Source organism: Petaurus breviceps, unplaced genomic scaffold, assembly GCF_028583685.1.
Source record: "Petaurus breviceps papuanus isolate PSGF00001 unplaced genomic scaffold, PetGlider_PUasm1.0 185, whole genome shotgun sequence".
In the NCBI taxonomy this organism is placed as follows: Eukaryota; Metazoa; Chordata; class Mammalia; order Diprotodontia; family Petauridae; genus Petaurus; species Petaurus breviceps.
The window spans coordinates 9,036,531-9,060,010 of NW_027185797.1; the positions used below are offsets into that span (position 1 = coordinate 9,036,531).

Below are 23,480 nucleotides of genomic sequence, written 5' to 3' on the forward strand. Positions count from 1 at the left end.
GAGTGTTCTGTGAATCCTGCTCTGTCTCAGGCTTCAGAGGCATAAGATGCACAGGAGAAAATACCTTTAGTTGCGTGCTTGTTTCGGCCTTATTGCAGAGGTTCTAAATCTTTCTTGTGTTATGGACCTCTTGGGTAGTCTAGTGAAGCCTCTGGCCTCCTCCCCAGAATATTTTAAAGTGCATAAATAAAGTACATAGGATTAAAAGGGAACCAATTCTATTGAAATAGTTATCAAAATATTGCAAGTTCCAAGTTTATGGACTTCAGGTTAAGAACCTCTGTTTTGTGGCTTTTTTCTATCTGTGCATGCAACACCAGAGACGTTTGAACAGCCCATGCTTTGTTGTCTCCTCTTCGCTAGGACATTCTGCATTCAGCTGGAGGAATGGTTAGTTTCTGGCCCGTGACTGTACCCTAATCCTGACAAACCTGATCTCAAAGGGTACTAGATTACAATGCTGATAGATCAATTCACAATTTTCACCAGTGAAAAAGGTTCCTTTTCTTTAATCCTGTTCCCTCAAGTATCAGTTATTGGCCATAAGTGAACGTGACCCGGATCAGACCCAAAGGGCTTGGGGGTGGGGGTGCAGCTGGGAAGAGGAGCCACCTGGAAGACTTGGGAAAGTGAGGAGGGGGCCAAGGATGAGAAACAGCTGCTCAAAGGTTCCCCCCTTCCCAAAAGGACGAGTTCACTTCTTTGATGGGGAGAAGGGTGTGGAGCAGAGGAAAAAGAGAGGACCTGGGAGTTTTTTTTTTTTTTGGGTGGGGGGCTCTCGGTAGGGCAGTCCAGGGGGCGTGTGCGCTCCCCACACCTCCACTCCATCCTGCGCGCCTCCGGGATCTCGGGCTCCTCCAGGCACATTCTCCTAGCAACCAGCCCCGCTGGCTCCTAGCAAAGGTTCCGGGGACCCGCGTCCCTTGGAAGGCGGGGCAGGGAGGGGACGGCCCCGGTGTGGGTCTCAGGGAGAGAGGGAGGGCAGTGGGGAGGGAGGTCTGCGGGCGCCGTCGTTGCGCCACCCGGGCTGTTTGATTGGCAGCTGCAGCTGAGGGGGGCGGGGGCGGGGAAGGGGAGGTGCCCGCCCCCCTCCCCACCGCCCCTGGAGGGGAGGGGAGGAGAGGAGGGAGGAAGGAAGGGAGGGAGGGCCCGAGGCTGGGGGCAGGGAGCCCGAGGGCTGGGCGGACAGACGGCCGGCGGGCGGGCGCAGAGCGTCCCGGCTCGGGAGGCGGGCGGGTGGGCTCGGGCCGCGGCGGCCGCTGCTGCTGCTGCTCCAGGGGCCGCTGCCGCCGCCGCCGGAGGGGCTGCCTCCTCCGCCCTCCGCGCCCGCCCCGGAGGGAGCCCGAGGAAGGAGGGGGGGGGGGGGGGGGGAAGCAGCAGCCGCGGGGGCCACCGCAGCCAGATGAACCGGGCTCTGTGCATCCGGCTTCGGGAGAGCAGCAGCAGCCACGGCGGCGGCGGGAGGAAGAGGAGGGACGCGGGAGACCCCGCACGGCGGCGGGGGAAAGGGGGCGGCCCCTAGGTGGGTGCTGGCCGGGGAAGGGGCGGGGAGACGTCTGGGGTCGGTGACTGCTGGGGGGAGCGGGAGCACCGGGGCTGGGGGATGGAGGGAGGGCGGGGCCGGGGGCAGGAGTGATTGATGGAGGGAGGGAGGAAGGAAGGAAGGGGAAAGGTGGATGTGTGGAGCCTGGGGATGGATGGATGGAGGGAGGAAGGGAGGGAAGGAGGGAGAGAGAGGCCAGGGGGTGGATGAATGGGAAGGGGTGCATAGGGACAGGCTGGAGGCAGGGGGATAGATTGATTGGAACGAGAGCACGAGGGCAAGCGGTGGCAGGAGGAAGGACCAAGTGGAGCAGATGGGGAGTGGGCTAGCAGCCAGGCAGGAGTGAGCAGGGTGCTGAAGGCCCGCGGTAATTTGACGGGATAGCGGCTGGGACCCAAGGCTGCAAAGGGGGACGGCTAGCGGCGAGTGGTGTGGAGTGGTACTCTGGTGGGCGACATGCAGGGAGTTAACCATCACAGCCCCGGGGGCTGGCGTTTTGTGCTGAGTTTGGAGATGGGAATGTTTGGGAAGGCTGGAAGGGAAGGAACCTCCCCTCTGGTCTCCTCCTCACGTCTTGGCTTTTGGGGGCACAGGGCTCACCGGAGGAGGTGTTGACAATGGCGGAAGGGGGGAGGAGGGATGAGGAGCCCCGGGACCAGAGGCACGCTGCTGCTAGCTGTCTGTCTGACTGCCCCTGGGTTGGGACTGCGTAGTGGCTGCAGGGGGCAGCGAAGAGTCTAGGAGAGCTCCGAGGGAGTCAGGGCTGGCTTCTGGAGCAGGGCTGGGGAGCGAAGGGCAGCAGGGCTGGCACCCCCAGCCCCGAAGCCCCGAGCCAAAGTTCCCCCGGCGACTCAGTGCCCCAGCTCGACCTTGTCTCTCTGCTCTCGGCCGGGTGTCTCAGTGACACGGACAGGCGCCCTACAAATGTCACTGCGGTGAGCAAACTACCCACCAGGCGAGTGCCCCCCCCCCCCGGCAGGGCAGTCCCTCCTCGCCCCCCCCCATTTCTCTTCCAGCCCACCTAGGGGTCGGGGGGAGCCCTGGGAGACGGGAGGGGGTGTGGGAAGGTCAAGGGGCGGCCTCTTCCCCAGCCCCGGCCGCCTCTCAGAGATGTACTCCTTGTAACTTGTTTGTTTACCCCGAGCCTTGCGGTTGATGGGGAGACACCAGCCCCAGCAAGCAGCCGCTGGGATATCTTTCTGCAGAAATGCCAGCCATAGGCTTGGGGGCAGAGGATCTGAGGCGTGTGTGTGTGCTGGGCTCCTGTGCGTGAAGGGGGAAGAAAGAAGGTGGCAGGGATTCCTTAGCCCCTCTTCTCCTCTCCTTCGTGGGGGTGGGGCTGGGAGTGGAGAGTGTAGCATTTGGGATGGTGTTATTTTTGGAGCCTGCAGCAAGGGGAGATGGTCAGCTTTTGATGTGTTGCCTGCGTGTCTCGGAGTGTGTGTAGGGACTGTTTTCTTCTCCCAGGTGCTGAAAGCCTGCGATTTGCTGCGAACAGCAATGAAGACATTTTCTTTTCTTTTTATTTTTTTCAGCCTCTAGGTCTGTAACTCCGAAGGAGGCAGACCCGAAAACACACACATTTTAAATCTAAATTAAAAAGAAAAGCGGAAGAAGCTGTTGAAGCGGCAGTCAGAGGAGGAGGGGCTGAGGCCATAGCAGCAGCAGTAGCAGAAGCAGCAGCAGCAGCAGCGAGAGAGGCAGTGGCAGCAGCAGCCCCTCGGCAGCAGCAGGAGTGAGTGAAAGAAGGACCTCCCTGTCCTGGGCTGCTGCTGCCGGAGGGGACTGATGGCAGATTTTGACCGGGGGGCCGCCGGCAGCGCTGGGGGCCTGCCTACCTCCCCAGGACCTGTCCTTGGAAAGGTGGCCTTTAAAGCAGGAGATGGAGAAGGCGGCGGAGGAGGAGGAGGTGGTGGAGCACGCTACGACAGCAGCAGTGGGGTTTCCAACGGAGACTGCACCCTGGGGGTATTAGGGGAGGACCCCAGGACTGGGAAGCCCATCAGCCCTTCTCTAGGAAACCACCCTACCCTGGGGACCCCGGCAGTGGGGCGGGAGAACAAGCCAGGGGGCATCCCCCGAAGAAGTAGCATCATCAAGGTAAGCAGCCCAATGACACTGACCTCAGCCTACCACGAAAAGGGGACAAGGGGTCGCTTGGGTTTCCTTTTTTTTTTCAGAAGGTCACAGAGAGGAAATCTACCCTTGGTGGGTTGAAGAGGTAGCAAGCAGGACTTTGGCCAGCCAAAGAACAGACTAGAGAATGAATGCTTTGATTGGATGAGGGTCCCTTAGTGCAGGAACGGCCCAGAGGAAGGTGATGGGGAGTGTTTCAGTTGCTCAGGGAGAGTCAACACTGTGAAGGCTGACTGGCTCAGCCAGGAGCATGGGGACCTGCCTGAGGGGCGAGTAGTGGCCTCAGTCACCCATGTTAGCAAGAGTCATGGCCTGCACCTGTCTTGTATGTTACTCTTTCCTAGTGCTGCCTGAGATGCTAGTCTGGGCCAGGTGACAGAGACCCAGAAGATTTTCCATTGCATTTTCAATGCACAGGAATTATGTGAAAGCATGGCCCTGGAACCAGTCTGGATAGGGAGGAATGGGGAGAGAGGTTAGGGATAATTTGTTGTGTTTACTAGTTCCTTCTAGGAAATGGATGCATAGCATGGGATAAGGTCTCTAATCACAAAATCACAGGAAGAGAGGAGTAGGTTTTCTGAATAGAACTCCTCATGCAACTGTAAATTTCCTCTTCCTTGAATCCAAAAGACTACAGTTAGACATTTTTTTCCTAACCTGTCTAGATAGATTTGAGGCCTTCAGTTCTTTTCTCGGTTTTCTTTTTGCCTTTAATGTGGATTTTTGTAAAGGGAAGAGAGAAGCAAAGCAACACTGCTGTTTTGGTTGAGGAAGGTAGAGGGCAGAGATGTATTTTTTGCTTTAAAAAAAGTACTATTAACAGCTCTTCACTTTGTTATGGTTTCAGTTTAATTTTCCATTTCGGTCTGCAATGTAAAAATAAGTGTTTCTAATATTACAAAGCATGAAAGGGGGAAAAATACCCAGTTGATGGGCTGTGATGAGGGCAAGAGCTTTCCAAAGTTGTGTTGAGAATATGAGGATCTCGATTTCTGAAAATCAAGGGGAATACAAGGACAGCCAGCAGTGAAATACAGTTAATAAGCATTGTGCCCACCCTTCTAGTCACTGAAATGATGCTTTTTGTTAGCTGCTGATAAAATGAGGGGTGGGAGGTCTGCTGGGGGTTGAGGGTGGTAGTGGCCAGGAGAAAACAAGACAATGCAACTGAGAGGGAGTTGAATTGAACCAAGGGTGAGATTCTCTGTTTAGCTGGGCCTGCACAACATCTTCCAAGTATTTCTGACCCACTTATGGACTTCTGCAAGGATCCAGGGAAACTGACCACAGTACAACTGCATATAACAGGCAGTTGTGAAACTGATTTTCGCTGTGTCATCTGTTTGGACTGTGTCTGGGCGAAGGGTAGAGAGGGGACCTTAGGCATTAACTATCTGAGGCGTATACTTTGGAGTTGGAGGGAGATGCCAAACTCTATTTTTGGTGGTTCAGAGAGCTTTACTCTGGCATTTTTACTCATGGATGTTTCCATGGAAGTTGATTGAAATGATAGCTATTGCTTTCCTTCATGCATACAAATCAATAACATTGACTGAGTAATTTGAGTTACTTTTATTGGTTGTCAAATATTTGTGGTTGGTTTTTTTTTTGTCTGTGGTATTTACATTAGTGAAATTTGACTCAAAAATACAAACAAGTTGCTAGCCTACCTAACTGTTTGATTTTCCTTTGCAAATTGTCCTGGGATGCTGTTTTGATATTGTTTGTAGGTGAGATTTTTTAAAAATTAAAATCATTTGCGTCCTTTGGAACCTACCCTGACTGTAGGCTTAATTTTGTGCTATCCCAATTGGATTTTTGAACTGCATTTAATTTAAAATATCAACGAATGACACTTTTGCATTTATGAGAGATGATGAAAATAATTGCCACAGGATTTGGATTTGTGGGCAATTTCTGTGAAATGGGGACCATGTCAGAAGTGACATCTAAAGTCATGACCCTGGCAGCACAGTGGAAAAGGATGGTTTAATTTCAAAATATACTCTCATTTTGGGACTAGGGCTCCATTATATCTCTTAATCATATTATTCTAAAAATGATTTTGTAATTCATCCATTTTAATTGTAGAGCTGTGCTCTTATTATCCTGTAATTTTCCTTTTTTGTGAAATTAAGGTACCCCTCCCCCCACATCGTGGATGTTGTTGCCTTGATGTATAATTCCTTAATACTGTTCTAGGAGGATACATTCCATTTTTGAACTTTACTAGACTCTAATGCCTTGTGTTAATTAAGATTTTTTTTCCTCTAGGTGATTTGATTGACCCTTTTTAGTTCATCATCCTTAGATCTTCATTCTTATATGTCAGTGGGGAAGGAGTCATTAAATATTATTGGAGCTTGGACAAACCAGGGCTCTGTCCTGGGTCTTTTCTTCTGTCTCTCAATTCTCTTGGTGATCTCAGTAGTTCTAAGGGTTCAGCTATGATCTCTTCACAGGTGATTGCCAGATTTAGCTATCTAGTTTTAATCTCTCCTTAGCTCCAGTCCCAGATCACAAACTACCTAATGGACATCTCTTAACTGCAACATGTCCCAAACAGGTCTCGTTATCTCTCCCCTGCCAAGTGCTCCTCCTTCCTAAATCCTCCATTCCTATAAAGGGTACCAGCATCCTTCCAGGTTTGTGACCTTCTGGCCATCCTGACTCTTCCTCCTCCCTCCTCCTTTATACCCTAATTGACAAATCTTGGTGATTGTAATTCCATAACATCTCCAGATACCTCCCCTTCTCTCCACTCGAATTATAGCCACCCTCATCCAGTGCCTCGTCATCTCTTGTCTAGACTAATGCAAGTACTTGGTTCTCTTGCCTCCAGTCTCTTCCCTTTCCAATACGTCCAATTACACAACTACTAAATTGATCATTATAAAACATAGGTCTGATAATGTCACTTTCCAACTCAGGAAGCTCCAGTGCCTTCCAATTACCTCTAGTGTAGCATATAACCCCCACGGCATTTAAAACCTGCCTTTCCAGGTTTAATGCACATTACTCTCCTTCATGTATGCCATATTTCAGCCAAAATGACGTTACCTGACTCTGTTCTTGACATTCCAGCTTCAGTCTTCTGGCCTTTATATGTAGATCATTCCCCATGCCAGGAATGCACTCTCTGCCATCTAGAATCCCTCCTACCTTCCTTCAAGGCTCAACTCAAGTAATATCCTATAGGAGGTCTCACCTGACTTGCCAGTCCCTTCCCTTCTCCTGGAAATCATTTTGTATCTACTTCACACATATTTTATTTCCTTCTCTGGGTTCATGTTGCTTCCCCTTTAACGGCATACAAACCCCTTGAGGGCAGGGACTGTTTCAGTTTTTGGTCTTTACCTCTCTGGCACCTAGAACAGTGTCTAATGGCAGGTGAGCATTTAATAAAAATGCTTGCTGAATGAATGAGTAAATGAAGTCACTTGGGCCTTGCCAAGGAGTTAATAGCAAAGTAGCTGCCTATGGCTGCAATGACTTATTTGCTGATTTCTTTGGTGTGGTAGTCAAGATAAGGCTTGCAAGATTAGCATTTTAGGAAGCTGTTTTCCTAAGAAAAAAAATCTGGAAACACTTCATGGAAATGGAATGAAAAGTTTCCATTTTTGAAATAAGATAGGTTTAAGTTGGAAGTTCAAGAAAAATCCATATATATATAAGAAAGAAGCTGTCATCATATAACAGCAGAGATATAAAGCTGAAACAGATCCTTGAGGTCATCTAGTCCAACTCCTCATTTTACAGAAAAGGAAACTGAGGCCCAACTTGTCCAAAGTCACATAGGTAGAAGATGATGGGGTGAAAGTTGAGAAAGTAAGAATTTATAACTCAAGTTGTAAGCAGAGAACAGCAGTAAAAGAATTCAATTAAATCCAATTCAAACACATACTGAGTGTGGACTAGACATAGGACTTTGGTGCAAACACACCAAAACCAAACTGTGCTGGGACAGTTCCTCCCTCTAAGGAGTTTACATCCTACCCATATATGTAAGCCAATATCAGATAGTTTGAGGAGGTAGGGGCTTCATGGAGGAGGTGCCTCCTGTGCGGACTTAGAGAAAGCTAAAGATTCTGGGAGGCAGCGATGGGGTCCATTCCAGGCATGAGCCATGACCTGTAGGAAAACAGGAAGAAAGAGGTAGAATGTTTGCTTCAGCTGATGGCTCAGCTGTGCTGTGAATGTAGTATGCATTAATGGGGAGTGATACAAAATAGGACCGGAACCAAACTGGAAAAGATATATATTTGTTTTCTTTTTGGCTCTCCTGTTAGATTGTAAGCTCCTTGAGGGCAGGGCAGTTTTTCTATTTCATCCCTAGGAGTTAGTACGCTCTTTGACACATAGTAGGAGCTTAATAAATTTATTGATTGATTGCTTGGTAGAAGACAGGGAGATACCTTTCAGTAGAAGAAACATTTTACAAATGGTGATGATGCTACAGATTGAACAGGAATACATTTATCTTTGAACATTGCTTTTCCAGAAGTAAATCCAGCTTTGTAGACAACAAGGGGGATATTGTAGCACAGGCAGGTTATTTCCAGCAAAGAAACAAGCAGGTCTAGGCCCTTATAAGTAGCATCTTTCACTCACTCAATAGACATTTATTGTGAATATGTTATTAGGTGGAAGTGGGCATTGTGCTTCATGGAGCTTACAGTCTAGTTTTTAAAAATCCCAAATGTCAGCAGGTGAGCATGTCCTTCTACCTTTGATCTTTCCATAGCTGCAGAGGGCTAGTCACTGGTAATGTCTGCCTTTTTCTCCAGTCTTTGAAAATTGTTTCAGGACTCCATGACATATTCAGATTTTGAATCACTGTCTTGTGCCTGGAGTTTTAGCAGAGCTGTTAATGGGCCAGTTTCTGGAATCTTTAGGTGAAAATATTACTTTCACCTTTCCCATAGTTCATTTATTTAATCAGAATACTCAGATGTGCTCCCATTTTTATTTTAAAGCAGATAATTTGGCTTAATTTTTTATTTTGTTTAATTTTTTCTGAAGGGGGGAAGGCAAGGCAATTGGGGTTAAGTGACTTGCCCAAGGTCGCACAGCTAGTAAGGATTAAGTGTCTGAGGCTGAATTTGAACTCCGGTCTTCCTGACTCTAGGGCTGGTGCTCTATTCACTGTGCTACCTAGCTCCCCCTTAAAATCTGGTGACTTTTTTTTAAGACAAGGGGAGTGACTTGCTCAGGGTCACACAGCTAGTAAGTGTCTGAGGTTGGATTTGAACTCTGGTTCTTCTGACTCCAAGGTCAGTGCTCTACTTAAGCTGCCTCCATGGCTTAATTTTTTAGATAGTTTCCTACTCTTGATTCAGTTCAGTCTTCAAACATTTTAAAGAATTTAATATTAAATGTGAAGTTAAATTCTGTGGTCTGCATTTAACCTCCAATTTCAGAAAAAGTTATATTTTAGTATATATTACATTAGTTATTCACTTCATAGAATCAGGTGATTTTTGCTAATAGAAGGAGTACAACTAATTGGATACTTTGCCTGTCAACTTTTTGAAAAATAAGAATTTCATACTTGTGGATTAAATTCCTTGGGCTTCCAAAAATTAATTGTATTTTGCATTATTTTTTTTTCAAATATTGGCAAAAAAATTTGGCTTTAGACACTCAGGTCCTGCTTTTTCCATTTATATCATGGTGAAATTAACTGTGCCCTACTAGGCATTCCAGTACATAGTAGGCACTATATAAATGTTTCTTCCCTTCCCCCTTCCCCTTCTGCCAAAGTTGTAGCTTGAATTCTCTCTCTAGCTGGAAATCTTGCTAGAAAGCTACAAAATATAGGCAGAGAGCTGGAAATTAGGTAGTGTTACTGTTTCTGGCAGCCAGTGGACCCACTGGCAGAAGAATTCTAAAATTGGCATAACCAGCCAGCTTTACAGGAATTGGCCACTGATGGTCAGGATCATGGTATATAGTTAGAGGCAGCTGGTACGCAGGAATTCACATTGAACCTGGAGCCAGATGACCTGGGTTCAGATCTTGGTCCTGCCACATACTGCCTGGGTGACAGTTAGTAAATCACTTAAACCTTTTGGGGCCTCAGTTTCCTCATTTGTAAAATGAGATTATTAGGATGACACCTCAAAGGCCACTTTCAACTCTAAAACCTCTGATTCTAAATTTAGGGACTGTTTAAGGAGGGGAAAGATGGGTGCTGTTTTCAACATTCATTTCCATAAGCTTTTGAGTTTTAAATTTTCTCCACCTGCCTCCCCAAGATGACGTTTAATCTGATAAACACTCTACATGTACATTGTTATTAGACATACTTTCACATTAGTAATTTAATGAATGATTCTTGCTGACTAGGTGTGAAGCTTAGTTGTTTCTACCTGCTATCACTGACCCTTTAAATTTTGGGGCCCTGTGGAGAAGCCCTGATCACCATGCCTTAGTTACAGCCCTCAGACTCTGTTTTAGTATAACCATAAACCGTAGGGTCATAGACCTTCCAGCTTTCTTAGTATTCTTCACAGGTGACCTCCCATCTTTCATCCCTGTGCCTGGGCCCTCTGTGTAGAATGCCATTCTTCCTCACTGTTGTTTCTTGGAATCCTTGATTTCCTTCGAGACTCAGCTCCAGCACCAACTTCTACATGGACCAGTTTCTGTGGGAGGCCTCTCCTGGTCCTCCTAAATTCTATTGTCTCCCCCTACCCAAGATTACCATATGTTTTATATATATACCCATAAAAGTGCATGCCCATTCCCTCTGCAGAATGTGTGGCCCTTGGAGACGGTGACCTTGTAGGTTCTATCTTTGTATCTCCACAGTACCTTGCCCATTGTAAGTACTTCATAAAAACTTTCATTACTGTTATTGAGTCATTTTGCAGTTGTATCTGACCCTTCATTACCCCCATTTGATGTATTCTTGGAAAAGATATGAAAAGGTTTGCCATTTCCCTCTCCAGCTCATTTTACAGATGAGGAAATGGAGGCAAACAGGGTTAAGTGATTTACCCAAGGCCACAAGGCTAGTAAGTGTCTGATCTCATGAAGATGAGTCTTCCTGACTTCAGACCTAGTGCTCTATCTACCTGGCTGCCAACGGAATTTTTTTTTTATTGATCTAAAGCGAGAAGAGGCAGTCTAGTTCAATCCTCTCATTTTAAAGTAGAAGAAACTGAAGGACAGCAAGATTGAATGACTGGGCCAAAGTCATCCAGGAGGAATTTGTACTGACATCTCTGATTTCAGATCCAGTCCTCTTGTGGCCATAGCATATTGCCTTTCATTTAGCCTGTGAAAATAGCCAGTCTGAATATTTTAGTTCAGAAAATATCACTGGACAATCACTAATCTTCCCATTACCTTTTGCTGTGCAGTTTAGATCAGGCCAGTGGATTATTGGAAAGACCAAGGAGAAAAAAAGCTGATTTTTGTCCCTTGTAAGAATTTTGGTCAGAATTTGGCATTTGGCTTTCAAAAGAGTGTTAGACGATGTTCATCTTACAAGATACTGAAAAACTCCTTATCACCTTTGCTTTCCCAAGACCTTCCTTCTTTCAGCACTTCTCCCTCCAGGTGGGGTGAACATTTTGTTTGTCTAAATATTCACCAAGTCTATGACAAACAATGACCTATGATTCTTTGTAGCTGGATATTGCTACTCTGATGCTGGAGCGATTTTCCTAGAATATGCCCTCCTTGAATCTGCCAGCTCAGTTTCTTATTTCAAAATATACGGCAGATGGTCTTAAGTAGCCTCTGTTCTTTTTTTATACTTGAGTTACCCACAGTGGCAAATATAGTTATTAAAGCAGTAAGGGCATTGAAAGTCTCCTTTTCTGTTTTGCTCTTGTGAATTTTAAGTTCAACCACTAGTTTTTCCCCTTCTCTCTCTACTAGCACTGTTTTGAAGGCCTGTCAAGACATCCAGCTAGTAGGTTTTTGGGTCAGTTTAATTGTTCTATTTTTCTACAATTAATTTAATTCAACAATAAACTTTGATTAAACCCTATGTACAATGCATAGTGGTACGAATACAGGGAGGAAAAAACCAGCCCCTACTCTCAAGGAGCTTACATTCTTTTGGACTTTTAAGCAGGGTTAAGGAATCTGAAGAAATTTAGAATTTTACTGATTTTTAAAAGTCCTGTGTTTGTGCAGAAACCTTTCATCTCTTTGGCCATCACATTGGCATGACTTTGGCACTGAGCTTGGCTTATGGAAGGCACTTAATAAAAGCTTCTTGATTGATTGATACTTAATCCTATGGAATGCCTTACTTCCTGCCGTACCTATTCTAAAATTCTTAACTTTTGAAATATTCAGCATGTATTCTGGAGGGATTTCCCAAAGTACTTTTAAACATATTATGGTGCTTTCAAATCTGTTACTTCCATCAATTAATCAATCCACAAACATTTATTAAATAATTGTTAAGTGCCAGACACTATATTTGGCTTGGGTGATATAAAGGCAACTCAAATAGGCCTTGCCCTGCTCTCATGTAATGTGCGTGTGTGTGTGACATGTGTGTATGTATGTATACTGGACATGGCCAGCCACTCCAGTATCTCTGCCAAGAAAAGCCCAAACGGTATCACTAAGAGTTGGATATGACTGAACAACAACAAAATATGTATACATACACTACCTGAGTGTATACTATGTATACTCATGTATATTTACATATACATCACATATTCACATGCTATATACAGTACAACATTAATATACACATACATGTACATACACAAACATATATATGTGTATGTATATATCTATCCACATGTATGTGTTATCATCTACTTTTACCACTGAGTAGTAATAATATCAAATTGATCTCTAGTCCTTAGGGTTTTAGTTTCTAGAATAAAATCATAGAAGGTCATGGCCAGGCTATGCTTCCTTTCCCCCAGCTCCCTTCCTCACTGTCCATACTTCTCACCCTGGACATGCTTCCACCCTCTGGCCATCTTTTCCAATCAGTGAGGTCCTTCGCCAGACCACCATGTCATGAAATACTTGGCTCATGATCACCTCCCTCCCAGCTGGACCCTTTATTCTCTGAATTTCTCCACCCTTTTGCCAGTGACCTCTCTCTACCCCTCCCCTTCCCCCTTTCCAGCTACCTTTTATGTGCTGTCTTCCCCATTAGAATATAAGCTCCTTGAGGGTAGCAACTTTTTAAAAAAAGTTATTATTTGTATCCCTAACACTTAGCCCAGTGACTGGTATGTAACATTACTTAGAAATGTTCCCTTTCTCTCTTCTTCCCTCCTCCTCCATTCTATCCCACATTTATTTCAGGAGCCCAAAGATCCTCTGAACCATTGTTTTGATGGCTAAATTGGAGGCGGTGCCAGAGGACCTTCTTTCAAAGACTTACTTTGCTATTTGCAACCTGTGTGACAGGTGACAAACCTCTTTTTCCCCACAGTTTGCCCATCTACAAAAAGTAGAGATTAGAATAAATGGTCTCTCTCAATTCTAAAGTTTATGTAATAGAAAGGTTGGGTTGTTTTCCAGTTTTTGAACCCAGTTTTTGTTTGGCCCAACCTCCAACTGCTGTGGGTCAGTCTTGGTGGTGATTAAGAGTAGGCCTCTGTGTGACTGGCTGACCTACCTTAGGGAATTCTGTGTTACAAAGAAGAAATGTTTCTTTCATCTGCAGTATTTTGGAAACAATTAAGAGGAAATAAATAAACTTTTCATTTTAAGTCAAAGCCAGAGTTTTGTCCAGTGCCAGTAACATTTGGATGGGAATGTTGGTTTGGTTTCTAAAAAGTTCTGGAAAGTGTTGACTGGCCATAACTGCCCTCTTCCTTTGTACTATTGAATTGAGATCTCAGACCGCCAAGGCCACATAGGACTTACTACATGGTTTGGTGGATTTTTAAATCAAGGTACAATTAATGTTTAAGCTTTTTACTGATCACATGGATTGTCTGAAAGATCGCTGAATTTGGAGACAGAGGACCTGAGTTCAGATCCCAACTTTTCTGAGCCACAATTTCTTCACCTGTAAAATGAGGCAGTTGGATTCTCTGATCTCCAAGGTGCTGCCAGTCTATAAATCTGTAAACCATCTGAACCATGGTTTCTCCTCATCTTGAATTAGGAGACTAATTTTAACTTTGGAATTTTTACTTAAGATAGCCTTGTAGGTCACCTATGATCTTATTCAACTGAAATTCACTTAGCCTTATTGGCCCGTGACTCTTCTTAACCTGGGGTAGAGAGATCAAAGAAGGATCTGTAGACCTGAATGGGAAAACATTTTCATTTTCAATAACATTTGGTTTCTTTCGCTATGCTATGTGTTTTATTTTATGAATTTAGATGTGTTGTTCTGAGAAGGGTTCTGCAGGCTTCTCTAGACTGCCAAAGAATATCCATTGGTACCCAAAAGGTTCAGAAGCCCTTAGTCCAGTTTCTATATTAAGTCATAGAGTTCCCCCCCACCACCATTGACCAGGTGCTGTTTTCACCTTTAAAAAAGAAACAATTTTCTTTTCTCTGTCTGAAGTGTATTCATCATTAACTCGTGTGTGTGTGTGTGTGTGTGTGTGTGTGTGTGTGTGTGTGTGTTTTAGGAGGCAGGGCCAAGGGAACTAGGTAAGAAATTGAAACATTAATGGCTTTTTGAGTATCAGGAAAACGGTTGGCTTAAAACCTGTGGCCCTTTCTCATTCCCTCTCCCCCTCCTCCCCCCCACTTTAGTCTTTTAGCCCCTATCTGGTGGTAGCCATGCAGGCTGCTTATTTATACGATCTAATACCTCTCAATGGAGGCCATACCCAGATTTCTTTTCTGGGCATATGTACATATGGTGATTTGGAAATGGCAGCTAAATATTAGCATCGTCACAGAAGGCTAGCAGCTTTGTTTAAAAAGGATTAATAACGGAATCATAGGACTTCGGAGCTGGGAGAGATCACATAAAACCCTTTCACAGGCAGGGAGGCACAAAACCATTCTGATTAATACATTTAGCTGTGAGCCACGGCTGAGCACATGTATTTGCATATTAGCAAAACAGAATTAAAAAAATGTTATGTAATACTGCAGCATTTAGGTATTAATAGACAAAAAGTAAGGTCTTTTAGATATCTATTTTTGACAGTTTATTTTTGAATGTAAGCACCCTGCATGTGTAGACATTGTATTCTAATGTGTAAATACAGGATGAATTCTAAGGCCCCTACCTCTCCAGTGCTAGGATTCAGCCAGCAGAATCTGTGTAGCGGTGGTAGGCTAAGAACAGATGGAATTGTGGTTGGCTAACAGTTATCCTCGACTCGATTAGAAGGAAGTGGCTGCTTTCTAGACTGCGTGTGTCCGGGAAAGGGCTGCTTGTATTTTTTATGAAGATCATTGGTGATTCTGTTGCCTTGAACAATTTGTAGAAGCACAGAGGGGTAGAGGACCTCTTCTATCTCTATCCTTCAGGCTGGCTCAGAGCGGTCAGTATGCTGGGAGTGCCTCACACTGGGAGAACCTCCCTTCCCCTCCCACTTCCAAATCACCCTTTTCCCAAACCCTGATACTCACTCTCTTTTTGAAAGCGCTAGTAAGGGTCAGTGTGAATCCTTTAAGTCAAGGCTCTCCCGAGTTGCTCTGTGGATTCTTCACTCCAATTACCAAGCCAACAGAATCCTGCAAATGTTTTGACATTGTATGTTTTGATATAATCCTAGACTTGTGAGAACAGACCTTGTTGACTCTTGGAACTTTTGAAATTCAGCTTTGGAAGATTGTAACTGTCAAGCAATATTCAATTAAACAAATATTTCTTGGGTGTGGGGGCATGCAGTTTATGGGTGTTGCTAGAGTGATTTTCTCCACCCCCCCCCCCCACTCAGACCAGAAAGGTCCTCCATGTTTTGGCTACATGCATTTCTCCTTGTGGCCCTCTTTCCTACAAAAGCTCATCCTGAAATGTTTCCGAAGCACCTGCTCTGGGCCGAACTTAGCCCCACATTAACTCTATTTGAGGACAAACAGTTCTGGCAGACATTTGTCCTAAAGATTTCTCTAGTGAGGGGATAAGCATGGAAAGTACCGAGTCCAGCTGTAGGGGCCCCTAGGCTTTTATCCCATCCAATCTAAATTAAATATTAGAAAAAAACAGAGAGGAGGAGAACCTCAAATCTCAAACTGAGGGCAACTGTAGGTGCTGCTTGAAGTTTGTGCTGAAGGGGAAGTCTTCTGTTGGCAGTCATCAGTAGAAACTCCCTTCCCCCACCCCCAGACTCCCTCCATTGCTCCCCAGTTGTCATGCCTTGCCCTTTTAAGTGCTAGAGAGCCAATAAGTCCAGCACACAGCAGGTGGGAGCCACAGGTGTTGGTGGGTTGAATTGGGTTAACCCTTTGTATTAACCATTCTCTTTTCTCTGTTTTTGAGCTCTGGGACTCCTGAAGGGGCAGGAACTTGAAATGATGCAGACAGATTTTATCTGTGAAAATGATGATTTTTGCTCTGTCTGGTGATTTTTTTTTCCTATAGTGCTTCAAAGTCCAGGCAGAGACTTTCTGAAGGGATCACACAGAGGCTGAGGATGCTGCCTTCTTCTTGAATCTTACTGGATTCATTTGGTTATTGGTGCTCTTTGTTATCTCTTGCCTCCAGCTAGGTGGCACTGCAGTGTCCTTCTCCTGTAGTCAGGAAGACCTGAGTTCAAATGAAGACTCAGACACTTACTAAGCAGCATGACCCTGGACAAGTCACTTCACTCTGTCTCAGTTTCTTCATCTGTAAAATGAGCTGGAGAAGGAAATGGCAAACCACTTCAGTATCTTTGCCAAGAAAACATCAAATGGGGTCACGAAGGGTCAGATACAACTGAAAAAAGACTCAGTAACAACAACACTAAGTGGAGGGAAGGTATTTAATGCAAAATTTTGTTTTATATATTTCCTGTGAAGGCTGTAGAATAATCTTTTTAGGAGGAATGCTACCATCTTGTAGGACAAGTACAAATGAGTAAAGCTAGGATCCAATCTTTTTTTCCTATTCATTTCTACAGCTCAACTGACTAGACCTAATTTTCAACTTTGCTCACACTAGTGGTTGTATAAAACTTTCATACATCTCCTTGACTACAGGGACTGTTTTCATTTTGTGTTTCTGAATGGACAGTGCCTAGCCCATTGCCTGACACCTAATAGTCACTTAATAAATACCTATTGATTGATGAATCAGATTACTGGAGAATGGATTTAGAACTGGAAGGGAACCTAGAGGTCATTTGGTCTAATTCCTTCATTTTCAATTTGAGAAAACTGAGGTGTGGGGGAGGCAGTGACTTACCCAACGTCACCTGGGCAGAAAAAGCAGAGATGGTAGAATCCTGGTCTTCTGAACTTTTTAACTGTATATCACTGTCCCTTAACATCTTATATTATTTTTTCATCTTGTGCTCTGATGCTGCAAAAATAGGCAAAGAAAAGAAATCATCTTTCTTTTTTGATGGTGTATTATTATTGCTGTTGCTGCTTTACCAGAAGAATATCTACAAGGCTGCTTTCAATTGGGGGCAAAAGTAAGTTATTTCATCAGTGTTACTCTTGAGCTGAAAAATGCTTCCTTGCTTCTTACAATATTGACTTGATAAGATTGTATTGCCTTAGAATGAATGAATACCTTGGTGCGCCTGTGTTCCCTGAGTGTTGTGGGCCATTGATATTTTCCTTTTGCCACACAAACCTTTGTGGCCGAGAGTAATGTATTTGGAGTCCAGTCCAGTCCACCAAGCACTTAAGGATCCTTTTCTACATTCCAGGCTCTGTGCTTGGTGCTAGGGAGACAGAGGGAAAAAAGGAGAAAATAAACTGTCCCTTAAGGAACTTAGATGGCCTAACATGTCTTCAGTTTTTGACTGCAAAATAGCTTCTTATTGCTTGCTCTTTCTTTTCCCCAGCCTTCCTTGTTTTACTTGGAGAGCCACATGCTTGCTGTATTTTTTTCCCTAGATCATTACCTTCCTTCTTTCACACCTCTTTCCTATGAGAAACTTTATCTTCTCACTCATTTTGGTTTGGAACTGAGGAAAAGGAGGAAGCTTTTAGAAAAGTGTCTCCAGAAAGAGGGAAGTTAGTATCATTGTCTTGGGGGCCTAAAAGAGAAGTTGCAAGCACTGGTTCAAAAGCTACCCTAATTTTTTTTGTTAGGAACCATTTACCACATGTCTTTCAAAGGCCATTTTGTTTTCTTGCAGAAAATACTTTAAAATCCTCTTGGGAAGAAAAAAGTTTGTGGCTCTCAGGAATCCTTAATATTTAGTTAGGAAGCTAATTCAAAAAAGATCAGCTTTCTTCTAGGACTGGCCATTGTACTCTTAAGGAATTCCAGTGCTAGAGAAGAACATATGACTTGGAAAAAAAATCTTTTTAATTAGATGGTTAAACAAAATTATGTAGCTCTAGTGGTTGACATTTATGTAGGCTTGCATGAGTTCAAATGTGGCCTCAGACACTTACTAGCTGTGTGTGACCCTGGGCAAGTCACTTAACCCTTGTTTGCCTCAATTTCCTCATCTGTAAAATGGACTGGAGAGGGAAATGGCAAACCATCTCTGCCAAGAAAACGTCAAATGAGGTCACAAAGAGTTGAAAATGACTGAAAAATAAATAACACCACCTCAAAGTGCTTTATATCTATAATTTTATGGTCACAGCAACTCATATTTTTACTGATGGGGAAACTGAGGCAGAGAGCTTAAATGACTTGCCCATTGTCAGCTAACAAGTCACTAATGCCAGATTTGAGCTTATTGTCTTCCTGACTTGAAGTCCAACAATCAAGGCCCAGCTGCTTCTAAACTTACCTTGACCTAAACCTGACTGACAGCATCAAAACCATTCCCCTCCTTTTCACCCTGGAACTTTTTCTGTCTCCTGCTCTTTTCACAAGTAGCAGCTGGTCAGACCATCTGAGGACTATGGGGATGCCTAACATGGTGTCACTGAAATACATATGTGCATTTAAATACTTGGTCCCGAGAAAAATTTTGCCCCCCAGATTCATTCTGGGACAGGACTCACAGAAATATCTTGGAGGCTGACAGGGACTTGACATTTTACAGATGAGGGAACTGAGGTCCAGAGAAATGAAGCTGCCTGCTTAAGGTCACAGAGGTATTAGTAGAAGACTTGGAAGTTCTAACTCAAGTCTTGTGACTCTTAAGTTCAGCAGTCTTCCCAATATGTATTACCACACTACCTTTATTGCCTTACTATGCATGCTGGGTCTTCTTTTGGGTGAACTTTTCAGGGATTAGTTTCAGGGGATAATAATATAACACAGACTTTGGGAGTTCTTACCTGAAGGTTGCCCCAGAGCATCGCTACTTTTTCCTCTCTCAGGGTTCTAGGGTTACCCTGAAGAGTTGGGGGTATTTTTCTAATGCTACAGCTTAAGCCCCCATCAGTATGCCCCCATGATAATCAGATATCATTTTGCTTCTTAAGTTGGCTAAAAACTTGACCTATTTTGAATTGTTGATGTTGTTTCTTTTACTTTTCTTGTAATTCTAGTTATGTTTTCTACATCCCCCTCTCTGCCTTATTTGATTACCCTGTTGGGTGTTTTAATTTTGGTATTTGGTTTTCTTTAATTTCACTTGGCTTCCTTGACCTCTGTATATAGACCCGTTACCCAACTCCAGCTACATTCCTCCACAGTTTATAATTTTAAATGCATTACTGGAGATGCTATGTAAACTTGATTGCTTTAGGTGAGGGTACCAGGAGAAAGGAACCACTGATATCTTGATCTTATAGTTCAGAACAAACACTTTGGTTAGGAAGTGGCAATGACAGTAGCTCTGAAGAAAGTAACCTTTTCGTTTTTCCTTGCTAAAGTCAAAATTCAAGTTAGTCTGACAATCCTGCTAGGGCAAAAGCAAGCGTAATTTTGACACACTGTTATTTCTGTATGTTCACTGTTGTCAGTGGGCTATGGCAGGAATGCACAAAATGAAAAGCTCATCTTCATTTTGTCTTATCTACTTATTGAGAGAGGGAGAGGGAAGGAGGAGAGATGGGGGGGGAGAGACAGAGACAGAGAGAGAGAGAGAGAGAGAGAGAGAGAGAGAGAGAGAGAGAGAGAGAGAGAGAATGAGAATGTCTTGGGCTAGAGACAGAACTGAACTGGCTTCATGTCCATTCTTCTTTCTCCTTAGGAAGTCACTTAACTACTTTATGTGTCCAGTCCCCACCAGTAAGAGGGAAATAGTATCACACGGCTGTGTACCTATTTCATTAGGTTGGTGTGAGTCTTCTTCATAAGGTTGGGCAAGAACTTTGAAATTCCTGAAGCAAGACGTTATGAAAATAGAGTAGTTGTAATAATATTTCTTAAGAAAAGAGCACAGAAAAATCGAGTCTGCTTAGTAGGAAGGCTTTCTCATTTTGAGAGGAAATACAGTTCTAAAGAAGAATATGTGTTTTTAGGTAAGGAAGCACATTGCTTCCATCCCCCTGCCTCCGATTTCTAAATCAAATTTGAAAAGAGGGGGAGTAACTTTGCAAAAAGGAATCTTAGCATATTGGGGAGAAGGGGTGGGGAGGTGATATTCCACCATGATATGCAATGTGGATAAAGAGCTGACCTTGGACTAGAGTTCAAATCCAGCCTCTGACCCTGGCTGTGGGATCCTGGTCAAGTCAGCCAGGGTCTCAGTGTCTCAAAGCAACACTCTAAGTTTATACATTTTAAAGTTAGGGGAGCCAGCTTTTCAGGTGGCCTGCTTACTCCACATTTTTCATTCATTTCCACCCTCAGCAGACCTTCTTTCTATGTTCTCATCTACTTCCTTAACATGATGATGGAAAAATCCAGCAGTCTTTATTTTCTGCACCTTTTGGAGCAGGCGATCTTGTTGGAAGCAAGAGAGGCGCAGACAGAAAAAGGCTTTTTTTCCCCCCTCTGGTCTCGGAAGGAGGCATTGTCCAAGGAATTGGGTCTCTCTGCCTAGGCTGTGTCTCATTTCTCAGGCCCAGTGTAATTGAAGTGAGACATTCTGGTGCTGTCCTTCATACTTTGATAAGGCAAGGCATTTGTGTGTCCTTGGAATTTTCAACTTATATTTAGACACTACAAAATTACTTACAAAGTCCTCTGACCTATTTGTAGCTTCCAAGACAGGAGAAAGTGCCTTGTGTCTCCATGCAAGAAGCCACCTGTTACTTTTAAGTACAGATCTGTTACAGGGAGTGGGTTGCTCCCAGGTAAATAAAGAGGGACCCTTTGAAATATGTGGGTGTTGCTGAGCCAGCTGTGTCAATGCTGATCTTTTCACATGGTCACATTACAGCTGTTGGAGCACAATGCTAAAGAGGCCAAGGTCAAAGGTTTGTTCCATTTTTGTGCTCATTTGTTCTGTGCAGAGAAAAAGAAAACTTGGCCAAAGGGGCATCTCTAACTTTGGGCAGCTTTTTCACAAATGGTTGATGTTGATTGAGAGTAGATAGCCACTCAAAGGGATCTATTATATGATCCTATATGAAAAACAACATTTCTTTTAAGGGCAAGACTTAATTTATTCAATTTTATTTAGAAGAATTGGTATGGCCATATGCCATTAACAGCAGGAGAAGTTAGAGAAATGGTCTTTCAAATGAGATCCTGATATTTATTAATTGTTTGACCATGGGAAAGCCACTAAATTCTCTGAGCCTCAGTTTCCTCATCTATGAAATAGGAATAATGATAGCTCTTACTGTACAGGGTTACTATGAGAGTCAAATGAGATATACATGTAACCCATTTTGCAAATCTTAAAGTAGGGGGTTTTACCCTGGGGTGTGTGGGTTCAGGGAAAATATGAACTTGGATGAGAAAAACACATCTTTCTTTTCACTAACCGTTGGTTTTCTTTGTAATCCTAAGTGTTTTATTCCATGCACTTAAAAGTATTGTTTTGAGGAAGGGTCCATAGTCTTTCCCAGACTTTACCACAGAGATCCATGACACACAAAAGGTTAAAAACTCTTAGAGTGCTGTCTAAATGGCCAATTTCATTATTTTTGTTTATTTTTATTTGTCCCAATATTTGTACCTTGCTCTGCAGTGCTTCCTCACTGCTCAGGAGGAAAAGGCTATTTTAAATAAAGTATTTATTGTTGTTGTTATTTTTATGTTGTTTTAGCTATGAATTTCATTTTATGGTGTATAGCAGTATTATAGGAAAAAAAGGGGGGAGTAATTTTCATGGAAAAACTTGATTCTCCCAACCTCATGGCAATTTAGTGAAATTTTATGCTAACTAGATAAATGAAGTACCACAAACTTCACGTAAAAGTAAAAACAGAAGATCCTGTTACACTAATAGCATATATTATGTATTTAAAACAGAGAAAACACAGACTAGTAGAGCAAGTCAGGAATGTGGAGTTAGGAAAACTTGCTTTTAAACCCTGGTTCTGACACTTACTAACTGTGTGACCCTGGGCAGACCAACTTAGCCTGTCTCTGCTCCAGCATCTCTGAATAACCTTTCTGCTAAATCACAGGCAGATTGTAATGGGTTAGGGGGGAGTATTCTCACATTGGCTGAGTTTCCCCCAGTCATTAATGCTTCTTCCCCACCCCCAAGTAATTATCTTGTATATGTTTTATTTATATGCTTACTTATGTACTTAATTGTCATTCCTGATGGAATGTAAAATTCTGGAGGACAAGTCTATCTTATTTCTGTCCTCATATCCCCAGAGCCTGGAACAATCAGTCTTGTTGATTGATTTAATAACTGAGAGATTCCTATGCTAACAAATGCATAGATCCTTCTAGCATTGTAGATATAATATATTATCTAGAGATACAGCTGTAAAATGTTGGATCTTCAGTTGCATTATGCTGTGCAAACTAATATTCTGTTCTATTACTGTTCAGATTTAAAAAATATGGTTTCTGTAAACTTTTCTGCTAGATGTATTTGGTCGAATAGGATTGATGATCCTCACCTCTTTCTTCCTTTCCAGAAAAACACATTTTCATTTATTTGTTTTTTGAAAGTGTTAGCTGTTCACATGCAAAGCACTGTTAAAATGAAGCAAATGCATTATTTATGCAGCCGTGAATAAGGGCTGATTAGACCTTCCTTAACAGTTTTATTGATGTACTAGGTCTCTTTCCCTACTGATGTTTTTGTTCTGAAATGGTCAAGAGAAGAGTTAGGTAAGAATCTGAAGGCTGACCCACCGTCACCCTCAGCTATCTGCATTTGTCTTTTGAGTTCCTTAGCACCATTTGAGAAAGCTCAGGGATTCGCCAAGAGTTACAGAGCAAACAGTGGCAAAACTAATTAGTCTCTGGCTCCAATATTTGTCCCTTGCTCTGGAGTGCTTCCTCCTGCTCAGGAGGAAAAGGCTATTTTAAATAAGGTTCCATCTGTGTTTGTGATATATGGGGATCAGGAGGATATCCAGGAACTGCCAGGGAGTCTGCAAGTATTTCAGAGGAGATGTTTACATATAAGATTTTGTTCAAGTCACAGATTGGGACCTTAACATTTTTACTCCAGGGGAAGAAGGGCCAAAAAGCCATTCTATTGTCACCCAGTTCCTTGAGTTTCTCCACCATATTAAAGGCACACAGGGGACACAACAGATGTGATGTTTTCCCTCATCTCAAGAGAAGCAAGAAGGGGAGGCAGATCCAAAGAGTGGAGGTAAAAGGCAGCCCAGTGTAGAGGAATGAGTGTTGACAAGCCAGGTATTCCTGATGGGAGAAGCATGTTCAGTCAAGAGAAATCTCTGTTGAAAGGAAGGATCGTGTTTTAGAAAGGGGAGAGAGGGAGGGAGGGAG

At 43.6% G+C, this 23,480-nt stretch overlaps 1 protein-coding gene across 3 annotated transcripts in view; it reads left to right on the top strand.

Moving 5' to 3' along the window:
• Nucleotides 1-23,480, top strand: part of PLCL2 (phospholipase C like 2) — a 325,894-nt gene that overhangs the window by 94,729 nt on the left and 207,685 nt on the right. Inside the window, exons 1-2 of one of the 3 annotated variants that reach the window (XM_069088436.1) lie at nucleotides 1,379-1,522; nucleotides 3,079-3,643. In XM_069088436.1, the coding sequence (XP_068944537.1) occupies nucleotides 3,332-3,643 (312 nt within the window). In that variant the 5' untranslated portion in view covers nucleotides 1,379-1,522; nucleotides 3,079-3,331. Of the gene's footprint in view, nucleotides 1-1,378; nucleotides 1,523-1,732; nucleotides 2,479-3,078; nucleotides 3,644-23,480 lie in introns of those variants that run through there. The other 2 variants (XM_069088437.1, XM_069088438.1) reach the window with 2 other exon arrangements.